This window comes from Urocitellus parryii, chromosome 10 (assembly GCF_045843805.1).
Source record: "Urocitellus parryii isolate mUroPar1 chromosome 10, mUroPar1.hap1, whole genome shotgun sequence".
NCBI lineage: Eukaryota > Metazoa > Chordata > Mammalia > Rodentia > Sciuridae > Urocitellus > Urocitellus parryii.
The window spans coordinates 59080008-59107257 of NC_135540.1; the positions used below are offsets into that span (position 1 = coordinate 59080008).

The 27250-nt window shown below is 36.5% G+C and overlaps 1 protein-coding gene across 11 annotated transcripts in view; it reads left to right on the top strand.

Annotated features, from left to right (window-relative positions):
* The window catches only part of Ank2 (ankyrin 2), a 230350-nt gene that overhangs the window by 119760 nt on the left and 83340 nt on the right, over positions 1 to 27250 (top strand). For 7 of the 11 annotated variants that reach the window (XM_077803582.1, XM_026389696.2, XM_026389699.2 and 4 more), the window contains 9 exons: positions 1441 to 1539; positions 8225 to 8422; positions 11298 to 11396; positions 11932 to 12030; positions 15230 to 15427; positions 19431 to 19529; positions 20233 to 20331; positions 24353 to 24451; positions 25400 to 25498. In XM_077803582.1, coding sequence (XP_077659708.1) covers positions 1441 to 1539; positions 8225 to 8422; positions 11298 to 11396; positions 11932 to 12030; positions 15230 to 15427; positions 19431 to 19529; positions 20233 to 20331; positions 24353 to 24451; positions 25400 to 25498 — 1089 coding nt within the window. The remainder of the gene's footprint in view (positions 1 to 1440; positions 1540 to 8224; positions 8423 to 11297; positions 11397 to 11931; positions 12031 to 15229; positions 15428 to 19430; positions 19530 to 20232; positions 20332 to 24352; positions 24452 to 25399; positions 25499 to 27250) is intronic. The other 4 variants (XM_026389705.2, XM_026389706.2, XM_026389707.2 and 1 more) reach the window with 1 other exon arrangement.

The following is a 27250-nucleotide window of genomic DNA, read 5'->3' on the forward strand; positions in this document are numbered from 1 at the left end:
AACCTTTTATCAGACCTAGAAATGAAGATTTGTACTTTTTTTTTAAGCAGTTAGAATCAGCCTCATCTATTGAGACTCAAGTTTTATATGTTATAGAAAACAAATTAGAAATCATGGTTGTCCAAAAAGGAAAAAAAATTGCCATATGTTTAAGTGCTGAAGACAACTATTGCTACTCCAGGAAAAATACCATGCTTTTATAAAATAACATATTCCAGATAGATTTACTTTACAAAAGTCACGGTTTGCTATCAGATAATTACTAGAGATAAGTGAGTCATCAACAAAGAAGAGAAAATTAGAGCAGACATTCAGTTTAATGCATTCACCGTTAAGTCATTTGACAGGAATTTCTCATAACTTCAAAAGGAATGGGTCTCTGAAGAGTGGAAATGAACTGTGAGCCACATACCTAAAACCCTCTAGATTTAAAGGTTTGTTGTGCAAAGAATCAGAAGACATTAATCACAGGAGTTTGTCAGAAATATTCAATTATCACAGCCAGGTTTAAGATCCATTTAGTGTATTTGGAATGATTTGCTTTAGTTGGTTGGAATCAGCCTTATGTTCTAGAAACATCATGGCAAATCGACATAGAATAATTTTTATTCCACTATCTTGTTCTCACTGTAACATGATTTGAAGGAAATCCTGCCCTCTTCAGCAATAACAGGCTTCCCAGTGAACAGATCCTCTTATATCTAACCCTCATGCTTCTCATCTCCCAGTGAGTGTGTCAGATACTTGAGCACTGGTGTGTCATACTTGAGCACTGATGTGGTGCCCGGTGCTGCCAACTTCCACAGATGACCCTGTGAACAGCCGCTTCGCTCCTCTCTCAGGCGCTTGCTCAGATCACTGCCTATAATTAATGTTAAATAGGCCACCTCCAAGATAAATCAGACTTCTTGTATGAAGCGTTGTTATCTAATCTCATAACACAAAGACAAATCAGATATCAAATAATAGTGTATTATTATTATTCAAAAGTTAAGTTTGAAATTTGAAAATAAATATGCATGGTACAAGTTATATGATTTTTTCCTCCTGTTACTGTGTCTTTTGTATTTGAAGTTGCTCATTGACATGGGATCCATGACAGATTTTAGATTTGTAGGGTGAAAAAAAATCTTTTATCTCTAAACCAGTATAAGTTATGGCAGCTTGATTGTGAAGTTAAACCTTAAGGTATCCTGGATGTGTGGGTAAGTTCACTAGTTTGTCAAAGACTGAAAAACAAATAAATAAAACATTTGCTTTATCCTTATGAAGATGGAGAAGACACAAAACTGTATTTTTCCAAACTCAATAACTATGCCTCTTCGTAGATTTCTTAAATCCTTGGATGTATTGCTGAATTTCGTAAAAAGGGACTCTTTATTCTTTACCATCAACAGCAGAGGGTTTATTTATGATTGGACGATTTTTGTTTCTTGGCAGCGTGGGGAGACAGCACTGCACATGGCAGCCCGGGCAGGGCAGGTGGAAGTGGTCCGATGCCTCCTGAGAAATGGTGCCCTTGTCGATGCCAGAGCCAGGGTAGGTTCTGGGGCTCCCAGGTTCTCTCCTGTCGCAGTGCATGGTCTCATCTTTAAGAGATGTGTATTCTTCAGTTCCTTGGTTTGGAAATGCCATAGGACCTAAGTGAATGCATCAGTAAAATGACAACATTTTCAGGCCAAAAAAAAAGTGACACACAATATATAAGTATGAACAATGAAAAATGAACCCCAGTTTCAGAAACATTTGAAAATATATACAATTTGGCATCAAAGACATGCATCATTGACTTAAATCTTAATATAATTGTTTAATCCAGGACAGTACACACATCTTTTTATTGCCATGAACTTAAAAACCTTATACCTGCATTATATAGATGTTATACATATTAAAATTAATTTCTTACTACCAACACCAAAAACAATGTCATTTAATAGTCATTCCTTTCAAGTTAATTAAAAATCAAAATACCAGATTAAAAAAAAAGAGAAAACACAAATTATCTTCAAAATTTTAATATTTCTCTTTTACCTGTTTCACTTTCCTTTCTTTTATATTGAGGTCTACTTTCCTTTCCACTCTGGACTTTATACATTTAGATGTTCTGCATTTTTGCTATTTCAGAATAGAAGAATTTGGGCACTGGAGATTACTTGATAAGACTTGATCTGTTTCTAATGACTTCAATTTCCTCATGGGTTGATTTTACCTTCTTTTTTTTTTTTAATTTTATTTCCCAATTTCTTTTCCCACCTTCTCTCTTTCTGCTGAACACACTAGTAATGTCTCTCTATTTCCCTTTCCACATTGTTCCATTAACTTTTGCACTGACATCATTGAGATCCTTATGGACTACTTAAACACTTTCTCTCCTTACCCAACACTGGAAACCTAAGTTAGGATTCACTGTAGCTTGATTCCTACCATTGAGGCTCCATTTAAGAAGCCATTGTCTTGGAATGAAAACATCTGGCAGGAGTCATCAGAATTTTCAGGGATGTTAGTTAAGTCACTTCATTTCTGTCTTTATCATTAAAATATGAAGACTGGACTCAGAAACCTCTAGTCTGCTTTCCAGACTTCCTCAGCATTCTCTGACTCAGTGACTTTAATAGGCTTTTGCTTATAACAGGTCCCATGGATCACCATGCAGAATTCAGTGGTATCCACACAGCCTTGACATCACTTAAGTTGTTTTAGGTTTTATCTGACTTTCTATTCATTATGCAAGTAGTGTAACTTATATGTTCATTGATAACAATCATGGATATTTCATGTTTTTATATTTTTAAAGCTTTGGTTATTCAATGTTTCCCCATGCCACAGCATTTTTCTCATTTCCTTTTAAGGTCACCTGGCATTCTGCTATTTAAAAAATATTTCTGTTGTCAGAATATTTCTGAGTACCATGAACTTCACTTTTTTTTTTTTTGAATCAGAAATGGTCATAATGTTCTCACTGTATTTTTGTAATCCATGAATGCATTGCAATTCTTATTACATATATACAGCACACTTTTTCATATCTCTGGTTGTATATAAAGTATATTCACATCAATTCATATCTTCATACATGTACTTTGGGTAATGATGTCCATCACATTCCACTATCCTTGCTAATTCCCTGCCCCATCCATATTTAATAATAAAAATTTCCAATTTTCCTTTTAAAATAAAACACCTTAGAATTTTTCTGATATTCAAAAATTTTTAAATAATTTATTCATTTTCATGTTTTTAAGCCTATTTTCTACATTGATTTAACCTATCATTATAGGCATATACCCTTTGGATACCATCTGAAACCCCTTCTTTAAAAGCACCACTGGCTACGTATTTTTTCCTTTGAACTAGTGTAACAATCACTCATTTATGTATTTATTTATTTATTTGACATGCAGGCTCTCTTTTACAACTACTTTTAGTCTTGTAGGCTTCGTATAAAAACAAATATCTCTTAATTCTTCATTCCTTCTAATTTTTTATTATTATTATTATTATTATCATTATCATTATCATTATCATTATTATTGTACAAGGATTAAACCCAGCGGCACTCAACCATTGGGCCTTATCCCCAACCTTATTTTAATTTTGTGACAGCATCTCACTAAATTGCTTAGGGCTTTGCTAAATTCCTGAGGCTGACTTTGAACTTGTGATCCTTTTGCCTCAGCCTCCTGAGCCCATGAGATTACAGGCGCCGCCATGCCCAGCTCTCCCTTCTAATTTAAATATTAAATTTCATATGTTTTCTTTTCTCTTTACCTTTCCACTTACTCTAAAATGCAGCTGAAATCCCTTCAGAATAGCATCTTTCTATTAGGAACAGGAAAAACACTATGCTTTATAGAGCAGTTCTCTCCAAAGGCCAATGTGCATAAAAATCACCTGGGGCACATTGTTAATGGGAGATTTGAACTCAGCTCTACATTTCTAACTCACAGGTGATGTCATTTCTCCTGTTCTGGGATTATACTCTGAGAAGCAAGGAACTAGAGTTTTCATGTGTTCTATTTTTAGTGGGGGCAGGGTTCTGGGGATTGAACTCCTGAGTGATTTACCACTGATAGTCACATATTCTATTTTAAGGCAAACTTTGCCATGAGTTTTTTACTTTAATTTAATCCTTGAAGGTTTCTCTGAAACTCTTTAATTTTGTTAACATTTTTGCAGTGCTTTATAATTCATGAAGGATTTGTAACAAATTATCTTATTTGACACACAGAGCAGCCCCTGTTGCAGGGCGGTTTGGGGTCCTCCAATTGAACCTAGTGCTGCCTTGGCTGTGGCCGAAATTAGGCTAAAGAGGATTTCTCTTGTGGTCCTGCATCTTCCTCCTAACTTTGCCTAGAGGAATTAATTCCCTCACCATAAAGCATCATTGCAAGGCAGCCTGGACAAGGAAGTAGCTGAGCTCTAATCTACTTGATTTCCTTACCTCCTGATTCAATGTAAAGAGAGCTTTCCTCTGTCTCACCCAAACAAATCGCTGGTTTCTTATTAGTCACATCCCCTTCCTGAGCAGGTGGCTGTGTCCAGGACACAGAGCAAGCCTGGGCCCATTCCCATTCACATGGCCCATTCATGAGTTGGCATAAATGCTCTAGAACCTCTAGATAAACCCTCTAGAGCCACATGTAGTGCAAAAGAAGGAGGACTATTCTCAGAAAGAGGTGCAGGGGTACTGGACAAAAAAAAAAAAAATGAACACATATCTGCTGTTTTACTTGGTTTCCCCTGAAAACTTCCTTTCTTAACCTCCATATCATTGCTTTAGAACTCACCCTCTCCCAAATAGGAGATTAAAAAATTAGGTTTACATTAAACTCAAAGATCAGATCTCTGGGTCACCTGTCATTCTTCTCAACTGAGTTTTGAAATGAATACCTCATGGTTTTATAACTCAGGACTAAATCATAAATTTTTTGCCTACTGCCAATGTATAACAAAAAAAATACCCTGCATAATCACAATAATATTTCTAACTTTAAACTGCAAGCAGCATACTCTATTTAGTCAGGGGCATGGGACATATTTTTGCTGGACAGAGTGGACAGCAGGGGCTACAGTGGCATAAGTTCCTTGGTCAACCAATCTGTGGACCTTATCTGAGAAAGGTACTTCTTGTTCAGGATTCACAAGAGAAATGACCAGGAGGACCACCAGGTCCAAGTTCTCTTGCTTTAGGAACTTATTCTGTTGGGGCTCAAGTTTTGCTTTAGGGATCCAGTGATCACAGAGACTTAACCTCACTTGCAACTTAACTCATTCAAAACTTTCAATAGCTACCAGTAGACTTGGTTCCTTGGTACCCTGTTACCTGGTAACTAATAGCAGAAATATCATCAATATTTTCTATTTATTTTTCATTTTTTGGCACCAGGGATTGAACCTAACAGCACTTGATCACTGAGTCACATGTGCAGCTTTTTTATTTTGAGACAGGATCTTGCTAAGTTTCTTGAGGTCTCACCAAGTTGCTTAGAGCCTCACTAAGTTGCTGAGGCTGGCTCTGAACTTCCAATCCTTCTGCCTCCGCCTCCTGAGCAGCTGGGATTAAAGATGTGTGTCACTGTGCCTGGCTCATCAATTTTTTTTATAACCATGTACCAGAAACTGTTATTTCTGTCTTTGCAAAAGAAGTTGGAGCTTAGCAAGTCTTCCTAATTTTGGTTGCCTCTAAGCCAAGTAAAACAGTAGGCTCTGGAGGTCAAGCAGGGTTCACCTACTTCCTTGACCAGGCTGTATCACAGTCAGTGATACTTTATAATGAATAATTGTTGCCTTTCCTAGGGTACCAGGCTCCCCCCAACCCCCTGCATAGCTTTACCTCTTCCTACCAGTCTTCTGTACTTTTCCAGTTATTTTCCTTGGCTTTATTTAATTTTAGTTTGAAGCAGCTAATTCTGCATTTGCTATTCCACAGAGAGATAACTGCCCAAACTTGAAAAGGTCTGATATCCTGGTTACAGGTTGCAGGATTTTCTTAGCAAAATCTTTGTGTCCTTTCCTTTCCCATTTTCTTATAGGACTATATCAAAAATTGAAAAAAAGTGGGCAAGACAGCTTGTTTCTTAACTGAAAAAGCAAACAAAACAACAAAAACCTTGATCCTCAGAGCAGAAATAGTTGAGCATTTACCTGTTATCCATAGCTACCGCCAGTCAAGGGTCAAGGATTGCCACTTCTTATCGGTAGATGAGAGCTGTCATCACCTGCCTGCCAAACACACTCATTGAAAAACACTTTTGAGAGTGTGTTGCTTCTATACCCAGCTCTGTTGAGTTCTGTAGGTTGGAGGCCTGAGAAGGGAAACCCATCAACAGCGAATGTTCACTGTAGCTATTCTCAAGTTCCTTGATTTTTTGGTGGTTGTATATTTTGCTAACCACTTATTTTTGTAAATGTTCAACTCTTCATTCCTATTGAGAGTCAATCTTTCTTTCTTTTTTTTTTTTTTTTGGTATTGGGGATTGAAACCAGGGGTGCTTACCCAATGAGCAGCATTCCTAGCCTTTCTTTCTTTTTTTCTTTCTTTCTTTTTTTTTTTTTGAGACAGAGTTTGATTACTTTGCTTATGTCCTCACTAAGTTGCTGAGACTGACCTTGAATTTGTAATCCTCCTGTCTCAGCCTCCCAAGTCACTGTGATAACAGCTGAGATTCGTTCTTCATGCATCTTATTTTATCTATTTCTGTAGAATATGTAGCCAAGAAACATTGTCTCAAGAATTCAGTACCTTCATTTGAGTTTAATAGTTTAATGACCTTGTATAATCCTTGAGAACTTATTAAATTACTTTTATTCTCTTCATCTGGAAAATGGTTTAATAATACATTCTATGCCTTCCTTTCAGATCTGTTACAAGGATAAGTCACATGTGCCTTGTACATAAAGGAAACTTATAAACTGCAAATTTTTTATGAAACTCCAGTTCTAATACTGAAATAATCATTACTATTGTTTATTATTTACTTCTGAATAATCATTACTATTACTTATTATTTACTTCTGAATGAGAAGTAAATAACACTAATATGATTATTTCAATATCAGAAGCAATGCAATTTCATCTTTTCCTATAGTTTCTTTTTTATTTTTCCTCATGACTTTAAGGTACTGCATTCCTTTAGACATATCTATCATAACTCTTCTCCACTCATTCTTAGCCCTGGAAGCTGGCCCAGTTTTTTATTCTTCAGTTTTATTATGAGATTCCCTGGACAGATTATAAAGATAAACCCTCTTTCATCACTAAGGTTACACCTAATTTTCTTTTTACATGAGACAGTGGTTTGGTCTAGTTCTCTTAGCTCTGAAAACTTGATTCCTGACTGCACATTAGAGACAGGCAATTTCATGATCCTTAAATATGTCCTTCCTCTCATTTATACCCAGCTATATCCTCTCTCTGCTTTTAAAATAAAGCATTTGACTAATCGTTCATTCCATTTGCTTCTTGCCAGAGTTCCATTTCATCTTTGAAGTCCTGGATGTAAATCCCAGGCCCATCTTCAACATTTCTGTAACAAAATCTCTTTAAATCAGATTACAATATCTTCTTTATCCACAGTTCCTCTTTGAAGGAAATGACCAGCATTTGTGTCCTTGGCTTGTGGGTGAAGTAAGCACAAAGTTTTCCAGCTTCTCTGGGTCTTTTTCTCTTGATACAGTTCCCAGAATAAATTTTGCCTCTAATTGAAAGCTCTTAGAAGTGAATCTAGGTCTTAGGACGTCTGGATTGAGTTTCTTTCTTCTTCAAAACCATGGTTTTCTATTTAAACGAAAGTGAGGACTAAAGCTTTATTGAATTTAGAAATATTTTGGGGTGCCCAGTAAACTGTGAACAGGTTCATGAAAGTATATACTATTTAAAATCTAAGGAATAGGGGCTGGGGTGTGACTCAATGGTAGAGCACTTGCCTAGCATTTGTGAGGCACTGTGTTCCATTCTTAGCATCACAAATAAAATAAAATAAATAAAATAAAGGTCCATCAACAACTAAAAAAATTTAAAAAATCTAAGAGATATTTTTAAGTTCAACTAGGTCATTTGATAGTAAAAATACAAATGAAAGCATGGTTCTAGTAGTAATGATTTTCTTCTTGAAAGAGGTCAGTGGAGATTCCAAGAAACATCATGAAGCCTCTGAGTGAAACATAATATCAATGAAGTTTGGTGTGCCTGCACTAACATTTTGCTTGACTTGAGTTGTAGGAGGAACAGACACCTCTACATATTGCTTCTCGCCTGGGTAAGACAGAAATTGTCCAGCTGCTTCTGCAACATATGGCTCATCCAGATGCGGCCACTACCAATGGGTACACGCCACTGCACATCTCTGCCCGGGAAGGCCAGGTGGATGTGGCATCTGTCCTCTTGGAGGCAGGGGCAGTACACTCCTTAGCTACCAAGGTAAGAAGAATGCCTTAATAACAGTAGGACCAAGAGAACTCCTAAGTCAGGATCCCTCTGCTCTGCTATACATGGATTCATGGGCAAATCTCTGTTAGGCTTCTGACTTACTTCCTCCTCTGAATATTTTAGATTCATTGTCAAAATGATCAAAGATGGTAAGATTTTTATATAATATTTTTTAAAAAGAGTGCTGGATTCTGTTTTATCATTTCCTTAATGCAAAATCTACTTTTCCTTCCCTTTTCACTATAAAATCTATAGTATAATTCTCAAGAGAAAAAAAAATAAGATTCCCAAACACATTGAATTGGTATTACTAATGAGGAAGAAAATGTCAAATTAGATTGAAAGTACATTTATGGGTTGTAGTACTACGTAGAACTTCCCTTGACTTAATCTTGCATTTTCCCAGTCCTGGGATGAGCCAACACCTATTTAGTATCTCATTCCTTTTCTAGTCTCGACCGACTGTACTTTTGTCTGAGTATTAATGGGCTCAAAAATCATACTTTATGATTTGTTGTTGACATTAAACAGAGAATATACACGAGCCTGAATTTTACTTGTACTCAAAGTTTCGTGATAGGATAATTTGTCCTTTTCTTTTCGCATTCTATTTGAAATTCACTGTTTGGAGGTAACTTAGGGTGAAACACAAACACACCCAGTTAATTGGAACAAAAGACTTTGAGAAAGTCTAGAATAAGTGAATTTGTCACAGGGCTAAATAATTTCCACAAGCACAATTGTAATTCATATTAATTTTAATAATCTCAATTTGTTTATAATAAATAGGAATAAATACTGCCAACTGGGATGAAGAAGGCTTACAAGTATGAGCTGAGGCAGGGAGGTGGCCCTTAGAAGAGGAAACTGATCACTTATGCCTTTAGGACTTAACTGGTGGCCCATGGCTATAAAAATGTTTGCATGTAAGAAATTGATTATTATTTAAATTCTGACATCTGAACAATTGAAAGGACTTTAAAAAATCTTTAAAGAGAAAAAAAACCCAGAAATTCAGAAACTAAGCAAGAAACATATAATAATAGTTATTATAACTCAAGGGAGACTGGATGATTGTCTTATAGGTGAAGAAGGTATAAATAAATAGAACTAAGATATGTGAAAATATAGAAATGCAGGAGAGTCCCTTGTATTTCAAGGATTATTATTATTTTCAATTTAAAAACATATGCTAAATCCGTACTCAATCAGGATGGTAAAATTGGAGGAACTATTAACCAGGGCAGTTTAACAGTGCAACTGAAGGTTGAACATAGGTGACTCCTCATCATTAAAGCCATGTAAGTGTTATAAATAAGGGAGGGTAGATGGAATCCTGATGAGGTTGACATGGGTGAGAAAGGGCTGGGTGACTAAGAGGTGCTTTCTAACCCCGACACTGTGATTCTATAATAATCAAATCCAAGTGGTTTCGTCTAATGAGAGTCTCCAAATTTATAAAGGGATTGCATCACTACCCAGAAGGATAAGGAGTTTATTTTTTCTTCTTCCTTCATGGTTTGCCTCAAAAAACAAAACTCACCTTCTTCCCAAAAGAGAGTCACCCCAAGCACTGTGTGCACTGGGCCTGGGCGGCAGAGCTTTTGACAGTGAATGTGGATTTGTATGGACAAATGCCAGAAGGAAGAAATATTTCCTACATTTGTCCTACTCTTGGAAAAACCCAGAAGATTCACTTTCTTCCAAGAACTTATTGGTACCAAATGTTAAAAAACAAAACAAAACAAAAAGAAAAAAAAAGAAAGTCATCTTAATTAAAAATAATTGGTCTGGTGATACTGTGAAATGGTAATATTGATTTTGGGGGCATATTTGGTGTTTAGGGCTTGAACAGTCTGAGAATAAACCATGTCTTAGAACACCTATTACAGGCATATTTGCTGTGTGTGTTTCAGGGTTTCTGGTCAGTGTTAGAATCTTTTTCCCACTCCCCCTGGGGTGCCAGAAGAGCATGTGGTTGAAGTGTCTGGCCAAGAGAATGGATTTGAGATCATAGTGCATGAGCTATATCATCCTCAAGATCCTCATCCAGGAACTTATCAATATTTATAAATACTGCTAATTACAGAACATGGCTATTTGTTGGACACAGAAGCCATATGTACATGTATGTATTAGCATGTACATATAAATGTGCAGGACAGCTATCTTTTAAAAAAGCTTCAAAGCTCCAGTGTCTCAAAGCCTGGTGTTAATCAGCCCAACATCATACCAGAAGTAGAATGTGTTTTACAAGACAAATTGGTCTTTTAGACAGTGTGGGTCTTCTGGGACAGGAAACAAAAATCAGGATGTGAGGAGCTTTTTAATAGTGAGAGTTTTTTTTTCTGCAAACCATTTATCTTGCATTTATATTTCTACAGCAAATACGTCAAACTGAATCTCAAATAATTATTCATTTTTTCCAAAACCCCCAAAATATCCTAAAACTTAAATAAATTGGGAACTAAGGTGTTATAAAAAGGATTGTAAGAAATAGAAGGCAGCTGTTGTTTCAATCCTATTAATTTTAGAGGCCAGAAAAAAGGCAGGCCTTGTTTTTCCACTCACAAATCACAGCCAGTTTCCTGACACTAGTGGTTATTGCAAATCCCAAACCTATAAAGTGAAATTTCAGTCTCCAAGCACTTAAAATAAAATTTTCTTTTGTCTTGCCTATTAAACCAAACCTTTAAATGTTAAATTTCATTCTTTTTTCTTGTCCTTGTTTATGACTAACTGATCTCATTCCATTTTTCCCAAATGGAGAAGGAGCAAAACTTGTTTAGTATATTAATAAATAAAGATCTTGATAGGTGTTAGAAAAATAAATATTAAATTTTGCATTTCTTCTTCACATTTTCAGAAGGGTTTTACTCCCCTGCACGTAGCAGCCAAGTATGGAAGCCTGGATGTGGCAAAACTTCTCTTGCAACGTCGTGCTGCTGCAGATTCTGCAGGGAAGGTAAAAGTTTTCAGTAGTATGTTTTAATTGTGAAAATCTCTTGGGTTGATAAATCTGGAGATCTGTGGAGCTATTTTTTCTCAGTGTTCAGAAAGGAATGTGATTCCAACTGCTGCAACTATGCCAAGTACATGGTGTGGATTATCTGTTCATGATTTTCCTCGTACACACAGATTCAGAAAATGTTTTGAGCTGAGCCTTTAGTGTGTGTTCTTGTCACAACAGGGCCCACAACTTCTCTATGTTGAGAAGAACCCCTGTGATGTCAATGTGGCATTTCTTACATAGCATTTGAGTTCTTCATTTGTTGTGACCATTGAGATGCCCTTTGCTATTTGTAAGCCCATTTTCAATTTTAGTTATATGTCTAATTTGAAATTTATTATGTATTTGTTTATTTATTTTGGTTCTTTTCTATTGACTATATTAATTAATTAACACAGACTTAATCAACATCAATTTCCATGCATCCTAGTAGCTTCAGGGCAGCTAATGCTAATTTCTTAACACTGACACTTAAACACACCCTTTTCAGAATGGCCTTACCCCGCTCCATGTTGCTGCTCACTATGACAACCAGAAGGTGGCGCTGCTGTTACTGGAGAAGGGTGCTTCCCCTCATGCCACTGCCAAGGTGAGGACTACAGGAAAGGATTTATAGACACAGGGCATAGCTGTAATCTGAAAGCGCATGGGAATTGCTTTTTAAACACATCATATTGTATCATTGCAACTAGCTAATAATAGTAGCGTTTGTTATTGACATTTTTTCCCTTCTATTTCTACCAGTTGCTTCTACAAAACCTTTTAACTGTTAGAGTCAGCAAACATTAAAGCGAAGGGCCCATAAACCAGTAGAGATGAATCTTATTTCCAGGAGTCAGTTTTGAATACTGACATCTGAATTTTTAGAAACGAAACAGGATAAAGGCATGGCACATTTTTTCCTTCTTTCCTATAAAACATAATATGATACAACCATCATTTTATACTTCTATGCCTTCAGAGACCTCACTGTGCTGTATGAAGAACTCTTGTTTTCTTGGTCTCTTAAAATGATTCAACCACGTTCACTGTAGTGTGGATCCTTTTAGGTCCCTAGACTAGCAATGACAGTCTAGACTACTAAAACAGCTCCAGCTGAGTCCAATACCTATGGACTAGGCATTTCCACCACTGGTATTGTCCTTTGTTATAGAATGAAAATATACATGAAAGTCACACAATACATATAGCCATCATTATATCTTTCATTTGTTTATTTAGCAAACATATTTTAAAAGAAAAAAAAATATTTGTCGTGTAGGAAAATATCCATGCCACATTAGAAGAAATAATAAGACAATAATTAGCATGTCTGTGACACTGTACATAGACCTTTACATTCAGGATCTCATTTAATTTCATAGTAATCCTAAATTGATATTATAGTGATACCCATTCTACACCTAAGAAAGTGAGATTTAAATAGTTTGGTTTTTCCAAAGTCACATAAATAGTTGGTGCTAGAGCTATCCTCAGGCTACCTGACAGAGCTGTCACTCTTCACCACAAGGTCCGTTGTGTCCCAAAGCACTGGAGGAAGATTTCTTCCATGGTCACTTTACAAATATGTACCTGTATACTCTCGTGTCTATTTAAATGGTACATATTATATATAAGTAATAAAATGGAATACTATGTATATAAGTATATTCTATAAAATACCAGACATTTTGTATATAAATGTTCCCTCTACAAACTATTACAACTTACATAACTTTATACACACACACACACACACACACACACACACATATAAGTTTCCATGATATCATTATAATTTCCCCTGCCCCTAACGCACAGTCCCTTAATCCCACAAACTCCTTTTTTCTTTCTGTTAGAATCCAGTACCTTCCCTGGGGGTAAAGTAGGATTGGGTGAGAGGAGTTTCAGTTACTTAGTTCCGAAAATGTTTACTCTTTCTGGAGTAGAGGACTCTTCAGGTCTTCAGGTGGAGTATCTATCAGACAGTCAGACCTCTTACATTGCCCAAATCAACTCTGTCTTCAATGATCTCATGTCTTGTTTTGTTAAAACATCTTTGTCTTCTTCTACATCAGTCTCATTAACAAATGCCCTGGTACTTTCCTACCTCGGTAGAGCTTGTGCTGCAGGAATGGGGGAAGTTGGCACTGAAAAAGCTCTTTATAGCAAAAAGGAGATGCCTTAAATTTATAGGGTCCACAAAAAATCTGTGTGGTATTCAGTCGAGCCCCTGGAGCCAAGTGTGATATTGTGAAGCAACTGGGGTACCTGGGACCTATGATCAGCACCTGAAAAGATTTTCAAGGATAGTGTCTGGATTTCCTTCAGCAGCTGAAAAAGAAATATTATTTATTAAAAAAAAATGGTGCTTGTTTTTGCTTGGGAAATGGGAATAGTGAAGATACCATAGGGCTGTTTGAAGACTGAGATTTGATGATGGCACAGAAAGACATTTAAATTCTCAAATCTGCTTTTCATGTTTTGGTACATATTTGAGGAAATACCATATCCTAAAAATACCTCTTAAGGTAGTCTCACAAGGAGCACTCCATCAGTATGCCACCTGTTCCTTCAGTGTGTCACAGTTAATGGCAAAACCACTGCTTTTCATCTTTATCACACATTTTTTTTCATGGAAAATTTTACCAAGTTTGATAATGATAAGGGAAGAAAACAATACATGTTCCAGAAATGCACTTGTTCCAGTGATTTTGCTTTTTATTTTCTTTTGACCAAGTATGAGGATTAGTATTTGGTTCTTCAATCCACAAACTCCCGCATTAAGCAAATAGCCTCATGTTTCTACTTTTGAGGCAGAAGGATAAGAAGGGGAGATACTGGATTTAAAGTGACCCCAGGATTAATAGAAGCCTATTTTGTTGGTTAATATCTTTTTCTATTAGAATGCAACCTCTTAGAGGCAGAGAACATGCCATGTGCACCTCTGTGTCCCTTCATTCTGCCTGGCATCTGTTTGGTACACTTGCTGAATGTGCAAGAGGTACAATCCAATCAGAAACATGTTAGTAGGAGATCAGAAACAATCCCATTTTATTCTGTATGATTAAGACTATGTCTGAAGGGTAGCATTCACTTCCGGCTAACTTGACTCAAGAGCAACATTGACAAACTCTAGTCAGCTCCAGACAGTTCATCCTTGGTGGAGAGAGGTCTCAAAAGGATGTCTTCTATCAGGAATAGTGAAGGAAAAGGACGTTTAAGCTGGAAAAGAGAATCTAATAGGAGATATGAAATGCACCCTAGGGCCAGGTGTGGTGGTGCATGCCTGTAATCCCAGGAGTTCCAGAGGCTGAGGCAGGAGGATAGCAACTTCAAAGGCAGCCTCAGCAACTGAGCAAGGCCCTAAGCAACTTAGTGAGACCCTGTCTTTAAGAAAAATATAAAAAGGGCTGGGGACATGGTTTGGTGGATAAGCATCCCTGAATTCAATCCCTATACCATAAAAGAAAGAAAGAAATCCACCTCAGGTACTTAAAAGACAGTCATGTAGAAAAGTTGTTGACTTATTTTCTCTACTGTTCAGGAGAGAATCAATATTATAAGGGGGAGATGTTTAGCTTTAGGATTTTTGTGTCTGAATCTGTATTATAGTGTCATGTGGCACTTTTTTACTTTGGTTGCAAATATTGGTTGTGGTTGGATGGAAACTTGTGGTGGGTTAGAGTTTGGATTAACTGTCAGCTCACTTTTAACTTTTTTGTTGATTACAGATTCTTATTTCCTTCAGAGATACCTATAAGGTCAATGATTAAGCTTACTATATATAATATATGTTTTTGTTTTAGAATGGCTACACCCCTTTACATATTGCTGCAAAGAAGAATCAGATGCAGATAGCTTCCACACTCCTCAACTATGGAGCAGAGACTAACATTGTGACAAAGCAAGGAGTAACTCCACTCCATCTGGCCTCACAGGAGGGGCACACGGATATGGTCACCTTGCTTCTCGAAAAGGGAGCCAATATCCACATGTCAACCAAGGTATTCTGATCTTGTCTCTTCTTGCATCAATCAAGAGACGCTTGGATGGCTGTAAACAAAAACCCATCAAAGATAACTTGGAACAAAAAGGGGAATGTATCAAAAGGAAAAAAGGATATATTACAGACCCCCAGGACACAAGGGAGACAAGCTTTATGAGGAACTAGAAAGCCATGAGAAACAAAGCAGTTGGTCTCAGATTCTCTGCTTGTGTGACTGCATTTTGCACCTTGAATTTTCTCTAAAAGTCAGTTTTTTTCACCTCTTCCTATAGATCTGCTTCCTCAACTTCTCGGTGTAGTGCCTGAATAGGCTATGCCATAGCTCCCCAGAGTTCATATTACTGTAGTTCAAAGAGTTAGCCCAAATTACTCTAGTTGGTGCTGGTTCTAATTCCAAATCCGAGAAAAGAGGAGCTGTTAGGGAGGAATGGAGAGAGATGGTGGTTCCATTTGGAATTTGGCTCAAATAATTGCATGTAAGCTGGCCAGCCCACATCTACCATTGAGGTTATCTTTCAGCACAAATGCCAGTCACCTCTGGGGTGGTGGTAGTGGTGGTGGTGGGAAATTCATGTTATTTTTAATTTACAATAATGATAAATATGTATCTGAAATCAGTTCCCTATGTCTGCCTTGATGGTATTCTTTCAAATGTATGGTATTCTTTCAAAACTCTCCTTTGGGAGAGTTTTAGCAGTCCCTCAGCTAAGATAGAATGAGTATTTTTGAGTTACACTCTTAGCAATGAAAAAGAAATATTCAATTTTGAATCACAAAATAACTATATTATCTTTATAAAAATGACTTCAGTGTTGTATTTGAGTGATGTTCTAAAGATAAAGCCATGCTGGGTGTGGTGGTGCATAACTGTAATCCCAGCAGCTTGGGAGGCTGAGTCGGGAATATCACAAGTTCAAAGCCAGCTTCAATAACTTATTTAGGCTCTAAGCCACTCAGCAATCTAAGAAAATATAATAAAGGGCTGGCTCAGTGGTTCAACCTCAGTACCAAAAGAAGAAGAAGGAGGAGGAGGAGGAGGAAGAGGAGGAGGAAGAGGAGGAGGAGGAGGAGGGAATGAAGGATAAAGCCATGATGTATTTATCACTAAAGTAAAATTTTCCTATACATGATGTTTCAATATATTGGAATGATAATATAATACATAAACTCTCTGTGTAAGAAGTATAACCTTGCCTTTTAGTTGGTATTGTAGTAAGATAATGCAATTATAAAAATACTTCAGATAAGAAGCAAAACCAACAACAAATTTTCCCATTGATTTTGAGACCATCTACAATCAATACTCTCATCCCCTCCAAATGATTATTTCTCAGTAAGAACTGTAATATGGAAATGATAATAAATTCCTTAACCAATCACCGTATAATAATAAAACACTTATAGGTCCACTAAGTATATTTAGGCAATACCTGACTTTTTTTTTTTTAAAAAAGAACCCCATCAACATCTTATGGTTTTTTTGATTTGTTAGGAAGGTTTCTATAATTTGATTTGGATATGCACGTTTATCATAAACCACAGAAGATTTCATACTGGTTGTTAGTTTGTAATCTTGTACAAAATTCATTCTGCAAATTGAGTAGAAAACATTACAGATATTTGACATGTCACTAAAAATGTCTTCGAGCTAATTGATGATCACTTTATTTAATGATCTCTTCTATAATTTCTTTTTAGAGATGTCAGAACAGAATTTTTACTGCTCATTTCCAATAGATACTTGGTAGATTTAGTCTGACCTAGTGAATAGGAGTGATATCCACATTTGTTTTAGTATGTATTCCTGGGAATCTATTTCGAAAAATTCCAGAAAAATCTAATCAAAAGCTGCTTTTGTCATTTCAAAAGATACTTTTTATTATAAAACATAGGCAGTAATTTTAAAAAATGAATATCTTATCTATACCTATCTATAATAAATTTAAGGATCAATCCATAAAATTTAAGTATCTGAAATAAAGATAGCTTGAATTTTGATCAAAGAGTGCCTGGTACAGATCACTGATGTTCAGCTCCAGATTTATATTCATTTTTCTGTGTCAATATTGAGACAGACCTACTATCTCTGTAAAAAGAAATAATCTTCTATTTGCTGTTTTGAGGCAGAGAAATCAAAGTAAGGAAGAACCTGGTATTTTGTTTTAATATTCAGATTTCTTACACTTTAGGATTAAATAATATTTGTTTAGATGTGATGAGATTTTAGTGCAAAAGGATGTCTTCTATCTTACCTGATGTTTTTTATTCACCTCAAAGCTGAGCTCAGCCATGGTTCTAAGGATTAAAAATCCCAGATCCTGAAATAAAAAACACCTTCTCTCCACTTGTAGAATGTTTTTCTCTTTGTAGGTATTACTGATATATTTTTTTTTAAGATCAGAGCACTTATTGATTTCTAGAAGTAGCACCTTGGCTGTAGATCATGGGTTTTCTTTTTTTCTTTTTAATTTAGTTAAGCATTGGAATTTATTTTATTTTTTATCAATTCTTTTTTAAAAAATTTATTTATTTTAATTAGGTATATATGACAGCAGAATGCATTTTGATTCATTGTACACAATCGCAGCACAAGAGATCATGGGTTTTCAAGAGTACAGCTTAGCCTTCTTGGCTCATGGAGAGGCCTGCAAGGTGATAGTCAACAGGACCATCTATCTTCAGCTGAATGTGAATTGAGGGTGAGAGAGCGCACAGGTAGCTACTCAGTGTACAGCTGTAGGATATGGAGAAAGAGGATGAATATACAAGGTCTTGGAGGAATAGTTGGAGGAGAGAAACATTTGTTATGAATATGCTATAAGCTAGAATGTAAGTTCTGTAAAGGGGAGCTTTTGTTCATGGCTATATTCAAGTGCCTAAAATAATTCATTATATAGGAAAGGAACTAATAAAAAACACCTATTAATACAAATGACTTAACTTTTAAAGATATTCTTTTGATCTCAATTTTGCTGAATGGAAGCTGCTTATATACTGGGAGATGCTCGATGGTTGCACAGCATTGATTGAACAAATCACTTCTTCCTCTCTTTTCTTTATGCCTTCATTTTTGATCAATTTATAACTATTTTTTTAACCTCATCTTCAAATAAACAAAATAATTTCTTTGATTAATACATGTCAAATATTTTCACATAAAACTGAACCATTTATGTTGCTGTGCAAATTATAGTTACATTTTTAAATTTAGTGTCAAGAGGCACTCCCCACACACACACACACACACACACATACACACACACACACACACACACACACACCATTATACTCTCTTTGGGTGCTGGGAAAATTACTCTGAAATCATTTCCTATTATCCTGTACATTTTTTAAACATTGATATGATATTTTATTGGTGAAGATATTTTATTGGTGAGTATATGATATTTTATGGTGAAACCAAGGTAAATTATTACATTGCTATGGATATATAACAGCAGTAGTATTTGGTTGATCAGTTATTTAAGTAAATAAATAGATTCAGCAGGAACAGTCGGGTTTGGAATGAATATTGTTTGGAGACTTTTAAGGTAAGTTATTTTAAAGTCTTACATCATAAACCCCCAGTATAGAAAATAGAATATGTGGGGCTGGGGTTGTGGTTAAGTGGTAGATCATTTGCCTAGCATTTGTGAGGCACTGGGTGGGTTCAATTCTCAGCCCCATATATAAATAAATAAATAAATAAATAAATAAATAAATAAACAGACAAATAAATAAATAAATGGTCCATCGACAACCAAAAAAAAAAATTATAAAAAAAGAAAAGAAAAAGTATAATTTGCTGGAGGTGTTGATTAGCTTAGACAATAAGTCTTGAATGAAAAATTATATTAACTTAAAGTGTTTCTCTTAGATATCAAACACTGCAGTTTCTGGGAAGAAGCTATGCATCTTCCAGGGGTTTTTTCAAGACATTGATATAAATGTTGCAATACATTTTCCTCTTCAAATATACTTCTTTCATTCCATTCTCTCCATAGAGTGGACTCACCTCCTTACACCTTGCAGCTCAAGAAGACAAAGTAAATGTTGCTGAAATTCTCACCAAGCATGGGGCTGACCAGGATGCTCATACAAAGGTGAAATTAATCACTATCTATCTTGCAACCTGTTTTGACGTGAATGATTTCCAGTAATCCTCAAGAGTCCAGCCCCTGCCTTACTCCTCATAAGTCCATTCTAAAGTATAAACCTTCAGAACAGATCTATAGTGGTTCCTGGTTTTTGAAGAAATCAAATACAAATGGATAGCATGGTATCCGGACCCTTCATAAGAAGACTCTAGTTTTGCAGGCTTGAGTCCACCTTCTCCCTTGTTGCCTTAGCTTGTCCAAATGGCTCACTATTTTCCTCCTGTGCTTGCTCACCTCCATGTCCTTGAAATGCATTTCCCTATTCAAACCACTGAATTCTTGCTCTTTCTTTAAGCTCATCTTAGCTTCACCTTCCCCGGGTCTCCTCCTGAATGTCCTATCAAAGTCACCCTTTCATTTCTGTTTTTAGATGATATCATTTTGTGCATCTCTCTTAGCTTCTTTTCAAATTAAATCACACAAGTCTGATCTGCCTTGCTGATATAAAGTTCCCTGTGCTCAGGGGTCTGCTCATAACCATATTGGCACCCACGGGATACATATATAATCTGCTAAATAATATTTATATAATCAAATTGAGTTTCAACCCATCCTATAATAACTGAAATTCTACCCAGTTCCCCTCCTTTTGAGGATTAACCACTAGAGTATTAATGCTTCTACTTTATGATTTATTTCTTATTCACAGCTTGGTTACACTCCTTTAATTGTGGCCTGTCACTATGGAAATGTGAAAATGGTCAACTTTCTCCTGAAGCAGGGAGCAAATGTTAATGCAAAAACCAAGGTAAATTATTGTACACATTTTCCTTTTCTATAAGCAAAAGGGTTCTGCCATCTAGATATTTCACTAGCTACCATAGCTACAAATATGTTTTTTTTTCTTTTCCTTTTTAGTTTTCTTAAAGTGATTTTGAAGAGGCAATGTAGTTTTGTATTTGTTTGAGACTTTTCATTCTAATAACCTTTGACAGCCATGTGGGTTAGCTTCAGAACTGCTTCTATTACAAAGTTAAAGTAGCTGACGCTGCTTTAACAATTTACTGCAGGACACAACAGATGCCTGCTAGGACACCCTGATGTTGTTCAGGCAGATTTTCAGAGCCTTGGCCCCCTTACCCCTAGCTCCTTGTCCACTCATGAAGAAGGGAAGCCAGGCAACCTAGATTGCACGCCTTTCATTTTTAATAAACTCTGTCATTTTGGGAACATTGTGGGGTCATGCTCAGTAGGACAATAATGTGTTAAGCCCTGAGCTGCAAGTTCTCAAGGATAATACAGAGCTGACTTAAACCAACAGCTTTCCCCAGAGGAATTTGAATGCTCCTATGTAACAAAGCAAGGTCAGAACATCACCCCACAATTCAGTTCACTCAACTTGATTGAAGTTGTAGAGAAATCCACGATATAAGCACTGCTGTTATGCATAATGTAACTTGCATCTCCAGGTCCTTTGGTCCAAAGGAATATCTGCATGATGTTGTTGTAAGTTCACATATCAGAAATTCCTAATTGCAGCTCAAGTAAATTACTGTGAGCACATTTAGAAGTTTTCAAAGCCATCATTCAAGATGCTACTAATTAGAAATACATAAAAATTTTGTAAGTCAGTGTTTCTTTTCATATCCTCTCAGAAGCAGAAACAAAATCATGTCTGTACATAAGCATATTATAGCTAATTTTAAACAAATTTAATTTTGTAAACTATAAAGAGTTCTGTAACATTTGAGATTCAAACCTGTAGTCTTAGGTTTGAATAGTTGAAACTATTCAAATAGTTGAAACTAGCAAGAATAGTTGCAGTCTATTTCCTGACCAATTCTTGCGATTTCAGGAAATTTGACTTTGAAACTTATTTAAAAGCTCTCATATGAGTTTTTAGACATTAGCTCCTAGACCATTTTTGCTGAGCTAGTTCACATTTAAGCATTCCAGGAAAGACATTTTTGTTGAAATGAAGATATTTCCCAGAAATGTACAAATGCAACAATTCAATGAAACGATGGCAGGGCTTGAAAATATTTAACATACTTTTTGTTATGTGTTTGGTTGTTGAGGTGGTTCTGACTTTAAAAACAATCATTATATTGTCTAGACAATATCTGTGCCTCCCTGGAATTAGATCTACATCAAATGGACTTTAGATTAAGAGAAAAATCTCATCTTAACATTTAATTTTTAAAGGTGGACTGTGAAATTTTCACTGTTGCTTTGGAACCATATACATCAGGTATTTAGATAGATATATACCTCAAAGTAAATCTTTTAATAAACCCTTCAGAATTTTTTTATATAGAATGATCTCTCTGAAGAGGAAATTACATTTTCTTTCTGACATTTCATGTGTAACCATAGTTTCTAAAGAATTGTTTTATTTGCTCTTTGAAAGAGCAAAAATAGGTATTGCTTTTATTCCCCAACTATTCAGAACTTTGTATAAAAGACTTACAAAATTACACTTGCTTTTATGGAAGTATTAGTTGCCTAAAATTAGAATTAGAAGCCCTATCACATTGGCTTAAGGCAAACCAAACTTGGTTAGTTAACTTGGGAAGAAGGTTTAGAACTACAGCATACTAAAGAATATTTTCTTCATAAAATATATTGCAAAGATTATAGAGTTCTTTAAAAAGCAAAAATGCAAAACAAAACAATGTTTGCTAGCATTTTCATATAAATTTGTAACCAAGAAGTAATTAACGGACAACTTATTTGATCCTTCATCAAACTTGATGTCTTGGCCATATTTATTTTACAAATGAGAAAATTGGTATTTGGAGAGGTTTGGAGACTTGCTAATTAGGGGGTATGTCTAGAGCAACTAGCCAGAAATAGCCTATGAGAGTGTATTAATCTTCAACCTAATATTCTTGTAAATATTTCTAAATTGCTGCAACTTTCCTGGGAAATGGCCTAACTCAGCAGAAGCTTTAGATAAAGAGTGGTTTAAATCAGGCCTGAGAGACATTTTCCTGGTCATAATGTCCATTGAGGGCTCCATATACTATGAATTACTAAAGCAAGATTGTTATTTCATAATTATTAATCTCAGTTGGGCATTATTTACATATGTACAGATAATATATATTAATTTATATTATTCTAATATGTTAATTCATTATACATAATGTTAATTTATATTCTCCATTATTTGGTACATAGTGTTTTATTAGTAAATGCTTGTCAAATGAATTAATTTGGGTGATACTGAAGGGATAAACTCAATTTGTTGGGTAGAACATTGTAAACACAATGGAAAGGAAGAATTTTTAGGAAAAGAAATATCATTTGCTTAATGCTCTTGAAATATCTATGGATTAGCTCATTTGGGAGCAGGGTCCATGCAATAACTATAGGTTTCTTAAAGTTCCTGTAATTGGTTTATATTTCCAGATTTCCCAGGATTATTCCATTGTAGGGCTATAAAGCAGGCTCAAGACTTCTATCTAACACGGCTGTGCTAGGCTTAAGACACTCAGCCAGCAAGACTCTCACACATATGAACATTCCTATGGACAGAAAGTCCATGGTGAATGTATAGAAGGAATCACGTGACACCCATGTATATAAATAAGCACTTTGTATTGTCAGGATAAGCAGATATGCATGTTGATCATGAGGTCACAGTGACACTGGATAAAAGGGATGTATGTACTCCTACAAGCTTAGGATATGAATGGGCCTCTCAGCACTTCTAGTCCAGCACAAGTGCATCAGAAGTACATAGGTAAAAATTTGTCAGTGATGAAGCAAGTAGACTTAAAAAGCAGTTCTGATAACCACTGCTTGTCATTGTCTGCCATGTAGGATCTAAACCTGGAATGACTAGAAAAATTACTGAACTGTTATTTTCAGTTTCATTATCTTTGAAATGAGTAGAAACATCTACTTATTCAGTCATTTGTTCATCACTCACTTAATCCACCATTATTTATGAAATGCCTACTGTGTCTCAAGCACCCTCATTTCAGAGTGATAATGAGACAAAACTTTAAGGTCCTGTATCTGGCACAAAATGAATGCTCAATAAATGAACAAATACTGTTGTATTTCCTGAGATTCTAGTGCAGCTTTTAAAATTAATGTGAATAAGTAACTAACCTGTACTACTTAACCACCCACTACAGTTCTGAGCAAGACTGGCCTCAAACCAAACTTAACAGCAATTCCTCACAAATCCTAGATTACAGAGTTTTCATCTGTGTGAAAGTTTAGACCTGAATGTTATAAACCTAATTTTCAAAGACTTTTTGGGGGGTGAGGGTAGGAGGGTGGTTCACTCACCTTCCAATGAAGTGTTATTACCTCCAAGAACATGTGTTCTCTAGCACATCCAAAGCTGTACACTAAAATGAATATGAGACTGGAATTTACTTTTATTGATATAGAATCTCAAATGTTAACCCAAAGGTTCTCTGTCAGGGAAGTCACAAGCAAACAGGGTTTGTGTGACCCTTTGCTGCCTTGGTTTAAATACAAGTTTACTTTCCTGTTGCCTAGGGGAGAGATCATGGAGACAATGCCCTTTCCTATTTTAAATCTCCTCCCCACCCATTTTTAATGCTAATTGGTTAAAATGTAATAATAGTTATAATTTGGAGTCTGTTTATCTTGTGTTTCATAAGCCGGTCTCTTCTCTTTGTTCAGCAGACCATAAGGTGTGAGGGAGGGTTTGCTGCTGAGAAATAGGTTGCTGGGAATATTGGCTCCAAATAAACAAAGTGTCCTAATAATTTTGTTGTAAATAAAAATGAAGGCTAACCTACTTTTCTTCTTCCTCTGCAAATGGATGCCATCATTGTCCACAGAATGGCTACACACCTTTGCACCAGGCTGCCCAGCAGGGTCACACGCACATCATCAATGTCCTGCTACAGCATGGAGCCAAGCCCAACGCCACCACTGCGGTAAGACAGGCACCACTGTCTCTCCCCAAGCTTTCTTCTCTTCTCTTTCTTCTCTTTCTCCTCTTGTCCTGCTGTCCTCTTGTCTGATCTAAGATCTGATATATCCTCCCTAAATGAGCTCCCGGACTGTGGAAAGTCCCAGATTGCTAGAAAACCTTTCCCAGAAATCAGTGTGACTTCCTGGGAGTGCTGGTCCCAGGAGGGAAACTAGTTTGGCCAGACTCAGTTGACTCTCTGGAGAGTGGGGCCCTCCTCTTGGGCTGCTGGAAGCACTCTGCTTACAGCTGGCTCTCAGATGTGTGAGCAAATCATCCCCTCCCTCTCTGCCTTCTTAAGGGAGCTCAGTTTCTGGGCTGCTGGCTTAGACAAAGCTCATTGGGATGTGGAGCATTGAAATGTAAACTAAGTGGAGCAATTAAACAAACCGGGATCCCAGGAGTTGGTCTCCATGCAGCCTGAATTGCTTGCTTCTGTTACTTTGCTGCATAGTAAGCTCCTCTACAGCTGTAGCTTGAATACGTTACCATGTTCCCTATGGTAACATCTTACCTGCACCAGATGGCCTGACCTCAGTGAGGAGCAAGTGTACCTGGTGCTCCCTAATAATTCTGGAAGGCATTGTCTTGTATCCAAGGGGTACTTTCCTAAGCCCAGTCCCGTTTTGTAGAAGGCATTTGACAACCTCAGGGTTAAAACACCAAGTGCTTCTTATTAAAAAGAGCAGGCAGATGCAAAGTTGTTGTGTTACCATGGTGACCTGGGCTATAGTCTAAAGAAGTTACAAAGACAGATTTAGATGTAATGGTAAAAACTAGTGATTTTCCTAAGCTGTGCCTTGTTTTGGAAGGAAATGCTGGCTCATGCAGAGCTGCGGGTGATCTCATTGGCTCACATCTCAGTCCTCCCTCTCATTTCTCACTCTCTTCCCCTCTTTCACTCTCTCTTCAGAATGGTAACACTGCCTTGGCGATTGCTAAGCGTCTGGGCTACATCTCCGTGGTCGACACCCTGAAGGTTGTGACCGAGGAGGTCACCACCACCACCACAGTGAGTACAAGTGACAGATGGGCTTCTGCCCCGTCTTCTTGGTTTTCCAGCCACATACTTTTCCACTCAGGCAGTTTGAAGCTTTTAGAGTTGAACTTTGGTTGAATGCATTGCAGAACATACACAGAAGCATGCAGATGCAAATGCTTTCCACAAGGGACACGGGACTTTTGGCTTCTTTTACTCAATGTAATTCCACGCAATGTGTGTGAATATAGTTTTATGATGTTTAGTATCTTCTTTAACTTTTTTTTTTTTTTTCCTGGTGCCTCTGCCCTTTTCCTTGAGTTGTGTGTGACACCTACTGCTGGCAGAGTGGCAGCACACTCTGAAGCAAACTTCTTGAAGCAAACACAGGAAGTCAGGTTGCCCATGGACAGACCCTGACCCTCCTGTCCATTGTGCTCCTGGCCCTGGTGGAGTCAAATGCACTGTCAGTGAGAACAATTGATCCTGACTTTTCTTCTTCTTTCTGATTATTTTATTCAAAAAGAAAATTCCATGTTCTTGGTAGATTTTTAAATTTCCACCCTTTTATCACAATAACTGATTTCTTTAGCAAACAGTGATGATGACCTGCCTTTGCCAGAGAAACTCTGGAAGAGTGAACACCCGACAATCATGAGTCCCAATGCTCTTGTACAGTTCAGCTGGAGCGAAGCCTAAAGGAGGCCCCCTCAGAGGGGGTTCCTGGCAGAAAGTGGAAATGCTATTATATTTGCATTTATTTGCGTATTAGCTTTTTCACTTCAGCACAAACCCTAAGAACAATAACTTTTCAATTTATCCTTGTAAAATAGAAAATTAGAACAACAGTAAAACATTAGATGTGGAGACAGTAAAACCATAAATCAACAAAGAAAGGACTCTGAAGAAGGTTCTAGTAAATGATGCAAAAAGAGTTTTGGAACACTTGGTTCTTTTGATAGATGGGAGGAAAAAGAAAGGAATTTTGCTTTCCAGGGTGATGGAAAGTCCCTATTGACATCCACTGAAGTAGATGGAATAAGTTGGTTTAACATGCAGTTTTAAATAGAGTGGAGTATGATTTATTAATGAACTGCAAGATACAGACTGAATTTAGATGGGAGAGAATAGGACTGCTCATTTTCTCCAGCAGAATCTTAAAGCCTTTAGCCACAATGTTTTTAAAGATTTAAAGTGTAGCTTTAATAAATTATATAGGAGTAAAACCGTCTTATCACTGCCTAACAGCACATTTTGTAGGTCATTACATATGGCTAAATTCTTTTTTAATGTTAAAATTTTATTTTTATTTAAAACCATTTTTGAAGATGCATTAAAAATGTCCATATTTATGGGGTCCAGGTAATGTTTTGATACATGTATACATTCCGTGGTGTTCAAATCAGGATGAACCTGTCTAGCTGGTAAAAACATTCAAAATTCTTTTTGTATGACTAAATCTTAATTTGAATTTTAATTGCTTTTTCTTACTATATGACTTATCATCCCAGGATAATCTTCATGTTAAGGTTCAATACACTTAGGCCACTTTATTTGGCACATTTTCAGCATTGTGTACATCCCAAACAAATGAAGTCTTTAGTGGCAAGATTACCCAAGCACATCTGTTGTGAGAAGTGTTTTTTTGTCAACTCTATTTCTTTTTCCATGCTCTGGGAATCATGTATGTACTTTTTTTTTTTTTTAATCAATTCCACTAGATGGCAAACTTTCATCTCTTTTGCTGTCTTGGACCTGCTTTTCTTCCACTCATTAACTAATTGA